The 6,873-nt window shown below is 49.3% G+C and overlaps 1 protein-coding gene across 2 annotated transcripts; it reads left to right on the forward strand.

Moving 5' to 3' along the window:
* The first annotated feature begins 4,267 nt into the window (after positions 1-4,267).
* ALKBH2 (oxidoreductase, 2OG-Fe(II) oxygenase family protein) lies at positions 4,268-6,522 on the forward strand. 2 transcript variants are annotated; one of them, XM_086798600.1, is made up of 5 exons: positions 4,268-4,422; positions 4,686-4,861; positions 5,320-5,436; positions 5,530-5,579; positions 5,700-6,522. In XM_086798600.1, exons 1-5 carry the CDS (start codon positions 4,404-4,406, stop codon positions 6,169-6,171), a joined length of 834 nt encoding a protein of 277 aa, XP_086654726.1. In that variant the 5' UTR covers positions 4,268-4,403; the 3' UTR covers positions 6,172-6,522. The 2 variants fall into 2 exon arrangements, with proteins under 2 accessions (XP_086654726.1, XP_086654725.1); XM_086798599.1 differs by having other exon boundaries at positions 4,320-4,422; positions 4,653-4,861.
* The last annotated feature ends 351 nt before the right edge of the window (positions 6,523-6,873 follow it).

The raw sequence follows: 6,873 nt of genomic DNA on the forward strand, positions 1-6,873 counted from the left end.
AAGCTTGAAGTCTCCTACTGATGGCCTTGGCCAAGATCTTATAGGCTGTCCCTAGAAGGAGTGATGGGTCTCCACCACTGTCGGATCTCCAATCTGTCACCACTCTCCTTCGGAATCAAGTGAATCAAACCCTCTGAGAGCCTCTCTGACATGGCCCCTGTGATCATAATCTCATTGAAGGCAGTTCGAAGGCTGCCTTCCATGAGGTCCCAATGATGAAGAAAGAGGGAGACTGGAAGCCCATCCGCCCCCTCGAGCATTTTCCCCTTGGAAGTGCCGTCAATGCCTTTACCAACTTCTCAACAGTGAATGGTGTCAATAAGAATGACCGAAGAGAAGGGAGAACCACCTCCCTTGTGTGCCGCTAGACCCTCTCGTGTGCTTCCACCACCTGCAGAGATAATGAGACACCTGTGTGAAGAGATCGAAAAAAAGTCCGTGGACGATGGCTCACACTTAGGGGGGATATGAAATAATAGCTCCATCCTGGCCACGCAACCTGCGAATGCCATCTCTCCTCCCTGTGGGGGGCCGGCTATCTCAAAGAACTCATATGTGACTCTATCGCTAGCCTGAGTCCAGAAAGAGGCCCTGGCATGATACCTGTACTCCACCCTCCTCTCCTCAATGGATCTAATCTATGTCCGCCGCCGGCAGCAAGCTGACTCTCGATCCACTTGCTATCGGGGGACCTCTCCTGGAGCTACTATAAAGAGGCTAGACTTCTCCTCAAACTCCTCTCCTACTCCCAGAAGCCCTCCAACCGGCTCTGGGTTGCCTCCTGCAAAGAAACTGTTGATCTCCTCTAAGCCCACATCCAATGTGCACGCAACAAAGCTTGAAATAAAGTCCAATCCCGCCCATATTTGCTCTATCCTGCTGCATATCTCAGTGTCGTGAATGAGGATGTCCGAAATCCTCAAGCTCGCCACGTCTGTCATGCCTCCAGGGGTCCTCTAAGGACAGAATAACTGAGGCGTGATCAGAAAAGGAAGTGCCTGCCAGGATACAAATCATGCCACCTCAGCTGCAAGCCCACTCATCAACATAAAACCTATCTAGTCTAAAGAGGTTGGGGCCGGTGCTCCGCCTATCCGATCTCAAGAAGCAAAGGTTCCTAGGGCTATGCCCAAACTCTGGAAAATGCCAAGGGTCCTGTCCCCTGAGTGCGAGAATCAGCTCCTCCCAGTCCAAATACTCTGCTCCTGAGACTGTGGCCGTACCATCTCCATATCTGTCCTCTACTGCCTCTATTATGTTAAAGTCACCGCCCAAGCACCAAAAGTCAGCCTCTGAGGGAGGGCCTGCTATACTGTGCTCCTCCAAAAGAGGGCTCTACTTGCAGCGGTGTTCGGAGCATAAACATTGTGGAAGCCAACGCTATCCTCTTCGATCAAAATGGTAATCCACTGTGCACGCCCCGGGACTATGACTCTTGAGCCAGTCTCACTCCGGTAAAAGCTGCTCATTGAGACAGAAAGAAACACACACCTCCTTGCGTCCCAGAGGGGCTGAAGGATGGGGACCAGAAAGTGCGACTCCTACCTAGAAGAATCTTTCCACATCGGAGGGTGCGCCCCTCTGAAAGGTGATGCTCCTAGAGGAATAAAATGTCTATGGATCTCCCAACTATGGCTCTCTTAAGCGTGCCTTGAGGATGTCTCGTCTGTGAAAGCACTGAGGCCCCCCTAAACCCTGAATGTTCCAAGAAACAATCCGCATATCAATCTCTGTGTGATGTGGAACTAGCGGAACTGCCCTCCACTCAAAGAGTCTTGGGCGAGGATTTAGATGGGGAATAGTCACAATCCGTGTGGGGACGAAGGCGCACCAAGTGGGCACTGATCATGTCCTCCATGTGCTGCCACTCTGTCCGAGCGCAAGCGTATGCATACTCTGGACTCCATCACAATGGAGGTATCTGTAATAAGAAGGGGGAAGAGGTACCACGACATAAGTATGCATGAATACAAAAAGCAACACCTCCAGGCTGGAGGCTACCATCTCCCCGTTCCTGGCCTCGATGGGCTAAACCTCCAAGCTCCATCCCAACCAAAGGCCAAAAATGGATGAGAATGTCAGTGATGCGAAGATCGTGGAGATGGTGCGAGAGCTCAACTGCCTGCCCCTATATGGCGGTTGCCACCAACTTAGGATCCCACTCCGTCCCCGGGGCTACACTAAGGGGAAAGAGAAGATTATCGCATCGTTATCTGGCGTAGAGGGTATGGAGTGGTGAAAAACCACACATACCCGAATAGGTGTGACTGTCTCCTCAAACATGCTGGTCTCTTTTATCGGGTAGATATCAGAAGAAACTATAGTCCAAAGGCTGCCCCAAGATCCTGGGGGCCCCACTTGGGGACTCTGGCGGGAGGGCCCTCACTAGGGAGGCGGCAATGGTCATCTCAATCGGCTCAAAAAATCAGTGAATTAAGCGGATGGAACCCACCGGCTGCCTTCGTTCCGGGTCAGGGGTTGCTGGGGGCGAAACCGAGTGCTCTCGAGAGGCATATGAGAGGGGGGGGGAGGACTTGGACGATGAGGGCGGGGCAGAGGAGGCAGGGAGGTAGCGAGGGTGGGCAGAGGGGTGGAGAGGTCAGAGAGAGGTGCTGCTGTGAGAGATCTATTGGAGAGGAAGGCTGTGGGGAGGGGCTCGCCTCAGGGGCTCAGAGAGGACAACTAACACTGGGAGGAATCCCGATGAGGGATCAGCATATTGGTGGGGCCAGAGGGGCCTTCTCCATGACTAGAGAGGGCGCGTCACCAATGGGAAAGTGCTGAGGTAAATGCTCATAAACAGTTCTCTGACAGAACCAAATCCTCCTGAGCTTTGCTAGCCTGGCGCGTGCGACGGCGGCAGCGCTCGGATCTAGTGGTTGTCTGGCGGCGTTCACTGTGGTAGGCTGGGTCATCTGTAGTCAGGGCTTGGTGCTCCACTGCCTGAGGGCTTGCCTCTCTCCCTGCCCCCTGGTAAGGATCAGCACGAGAAACGGGGGGAGGAACCACCAAAGGCGGTCTCCTAGCATGCCGTTACCGAGGGCAACAAGCTCTGGCTAAATGACCCATCCGCCTGCAAATGAAGCAGTGACCTAGAAGGCGTGAATACTCCACGCGCTACTGTATGCTGCCACCATGCAAAGAAGCCCTGTGCCATACAGTGTGCAAGGGGACTCAGGTGCATGACTTGGTCTGATGCCGTTTGGTGACTCCACTTGGTAGTATCCATGCTCCAGAGAGTGAATATCGATGATCTTTGTAGGCTCGCCCCAAATGAGGCGAGACGCCTATAAAAGATCCTGAGCTGTCTGCATGCAGGGCAGCTATGAACAATTTTGTAAACTAGGGTGAAGGCCTTTGGTGAGGCAACAGTCGTGGGCAAGAATATGAAGATCCGCTTTCGGAGAAGGAAACGCAAGCAACAACGGCCTCTGTCGGGGATGATAGAGCGGCTGCCATGGAGTCCTCCTGAGGGCGAAGACCAGAATAGGTTGAAGCTTGCCAAATAGAGCAAAAGCCCCAAAGAGCCTGAAAGCACCAACCTGCATGGGAGGGAAGAAAGGAGAGAGGCAGAGTATAGAAAAGGAGGACGAAAAAAAAGGGCGGGGGCCGGTGGCTCTTAAAGGAGTCAGGACATGCTAGGGGGGCGAAGGAAAGCAGAGAAAGGGGGGGAGGAGAGGAAGGGGCCGAGGGAAGAGGGGGGGGTGGGCGCAAGCAACGTGAGGGGGGGGGGGGGGTCTGAAACGAAGAAAGAGGGCGGGCGGTGTTGGAATGTGTAGAGAAGGGGGGGGGTGCTGAAATGCGCAGAGAGGGGGGGGGCGGGCAGAGGTGCGAAGAAGGGGGGAGGGCGGCGCTGGAACACGCAGGGAGGGGGGGCAGCTGTGTGATGGAAGGAAGAAGCGCCACAGGGCGTAGTTGACATGCAGGCAAGGGGGGAGCTCAAAAGCGCTCACGAGCTAACATATGAGAATCTTTAAAAACTCTTCCAAGTATTGCCCCCCATATACTTACATAGACCATAGAGTGAACTAAGAGATGGCTTCAACCATAGCAAAAGTTGGCATTGTTTCTTTAGGTTCCCTAGAGGTATGTTGTTCTCTACACATGACACTCAAAATTGAAATTGTTGCTTAAAGAATCATTGCTCTCCTTCGTTGTTGAGAACTGAAATGTTGCGAAAAATCAAAGGAAAGGCAATGTTTGTGATTTTGTAGACTTTGGGTAGGAAATGTAGCAACTCTCCTACTTTGTAAATTCTCATATATTTTCAATAGTTGTAAGTTCCAGAAAGAAGACCAAAAAATATGCAATACCTTCATTAAAAAATCATCACTGTAGAAAATTGCAGCTACAAGGTCGAAGGCACGGTTAGGAACTGCCGAGGGTTGTACACACTAGGGAGTATGGCTTATGCTGCAACAGGTGCGATGTCATCTTCGCGAAACTTTGTTGTTTCTTTAACTTGATGGTGTTAATCTATTTGTTCATCTAATCAGTCCAAAGGTTTGTCTTACAACAATGGTTAGGGCCTTGCTTTGTTGGTTTCATCGCTTTAATTTGTTGTGTTAACACTGTCAAGTCGTATGGGCAATGCCTGAAACTGTTTGTCATCGCTTGCCTGAACTCTTTCTCCCATTCATCAAGCACATCAGTGGAGAGGGGTTTTCGTTCTTTTGATATTGCAGGATGCCCCACGACTTTATCTCCAGGAAAACACATCGACTTGGGGAACGGCTCAGATTTGCTCTACTTTGAGAAGTTTCTGGAGGCAGAGCAAGCCCGTGCACATTTGGAAAGTTTAGATAAGGAGCTGCCATGGATCAGACCAACGCTGAGCGTCTATGGCAGAAATTGTGAACAGGTATGTGTGATCAGAGTTTCAGTAGTCAGACATGTCTATCAAACGTTGTGATAACCACGACAGAGTTTTGCAAATGTTTTGGTGGATTTCTATGCCATGGCATCATGCCATTTATAGAGGGGTTGGTTGAAGGTTGGAAAATTGCACTTAATGGTGACACACAGGATCTCTTCACTGGCATCTAGTTAGGACATGATTCTCCCAAGGCCAAGCTTAATGTGATGTGCAATTCTAATCCGAGTGGCCTTTCTTAACTTGCCAAACAACACGTTCCAAGCTTGTTGCTGGCTTTGAAAAGTGTTTCCTGGCAAGTTGGGATGCAAATGTCTCAATGGGGTTGGTTGGCAATGGCTCCTCCTGGGCAAATGGGTCGTGAAGTAGTTCTGGCCACCATGCTATAAAATTGGTAATTAGATTTCCTTAAGCTTATCTTAGTTTGCAAGTGGATTTGCCTGCAGCCAAGAGAGACTTGCTATGTTGCGGATGAAGGGCTACCTACCTACAAATACAGTGGCTACCAGCCTGTTGTCTACAAGTGGGATGGCTTCCCAGTTTTGAAATCTATTGCAGATGCTGTATGTTTCTACGCACTCCCCTGTTTTGAATCTTGATTAAGATGATAGTTAGTAATGGCAATTAGTTGAGACATTCATGTTACCTGTGTGCAGGTACATATGGCATTGCCTGGGTGCATGTTCAACAGTGTCCTAGCTAATAGGTATGGGCAGCCTTTTCTTGGTGTCAGTTAGACCATCAAGTTCTTAACCCCTCCCAAGCAGATGGTTAATTTGTAAACTTTTGATATATGTCCAGTTTTATGAATTGTATTGATGTTCAGGTATGCAAATGGCAACGATTATGTTGCATGGCATGCTGATGATGAGAAGGTATACGGATTTACTCCAACGATTGCATCAGTAACTCTAGGGGCAGAGAGAGAGTTTTTGATCAGAAGGAAAAGAAACAGAAGAGCAGTAGTAAATAGTGAAAAGGAAAGCCCGTCTTGTATGCCACCACCAAATAGGATGGAAGCAGGCAGTGCTTTTGATGTGCTTCTAGCTAATTCATTATTGCAGTCAAACAAATCAAAGAGAAAGTTTGGCACTTCCTCGACAGACAGAAAGATTTCGGGCTCTGGTCTTTTAGAGGAGCTACCAATGGAACTATACACATTCACGTTGAAGCATGGTTCATTGCTTGTAATGCAAGGCTACACACAACGAGATTGGGAGCACTCGTTGCCGAGGCGCAAAAGAGCCAATGGGCTGCGTATCAATCTCACCTTTCGGTGCATCGTCGGTGAACGATAAAAACAGCCGAGTTTATGGGTGTACTGTCTGTGAGGAGTGTCTTTGGGAGGGCTTGGTTTCTGGGCACAAATGTGCTGTCAAATAGCATTAGATCTCACCTTTCACATTATCAGTAACAGGTGAAAACCTGCAAAGCCAAGCTCACTTCATGGAAGTGGATCTTCTCATATCATCCACACTAAATGTTGGGAGCAAGACATTGATTCAAGTGCACCTGTAATGTGTGCCTGCAGCTTACAAATGGAGTTGAATATCAAGTGTTTTAATTGGGGTCTAATCAATGTGGTGACAATGAGCTCAAATGTATTCACAGATGACTGTCCATGCAACTTGTCATGCATTCTACATTAAGTATAGCCATAAAGAAGCTAGTGGGGGAGGCTTTGTTTTCCGAGAGTTCATACTATTTTGATAGGTCATTGTTATGGCCCCAAAGGTCCTAACTTGGTTGGTGTGTACTTTAAGGTTATACCTAGGGCAGCCCAGGATGAGACACATAGGTTATGGGCGCTTATTTGCAAGGGTTAATGTGAAAAGCTATAATTAGTTATGGTTATTAGTAAGAGTGCTCACATATATCTCCACTAGGGAGGGCTTCCTGAGGGGGATCAAGACACATGCGAGGCCTTGGCAATGGCTCATGCGTTAGGTTTTGGGTGTAGAGTATGGTGGTGGTGTTGATCTAGCCTCATAGCTAGGGGG

This window comes from Cibotium barometz, chromosome 5, assembly GCF_041138505.1.
Source record: "Cibotium barometz isolate CiBa-2024 chromosome 5, ASM4113850v1, whole genome shotgun sequence".
NCBI classification, from domain to species: Eukaryota; Viridiplantae; Streptophyta; class Polypodiopsida; order Cyatheales; family Cibotiaceae; genus Cibotium; species Cibotium barometz.

What these genes read in the sequence shown, in the direction of transcription:
- ALKBH2 (XM_086798599.1), top strand. An exon ending in TGAAATCTATTGCAGATGCT is followed by an intron (nt 5,437 to 5,529) that starts GTATGTTTCTAC and finishes ACCTGTGTGCAG; the next exon opens with GTACATATGGCATTGCCTGG. An exon ending in AACAGTGTCCTAGCTAATAG is followed by an intron (nt 5,580 to 5,699) that starts GTATGGGCAGCC and finishes ATTGATGTTCAG; the next exon opens with GTATGCAAATGGCAACGATT.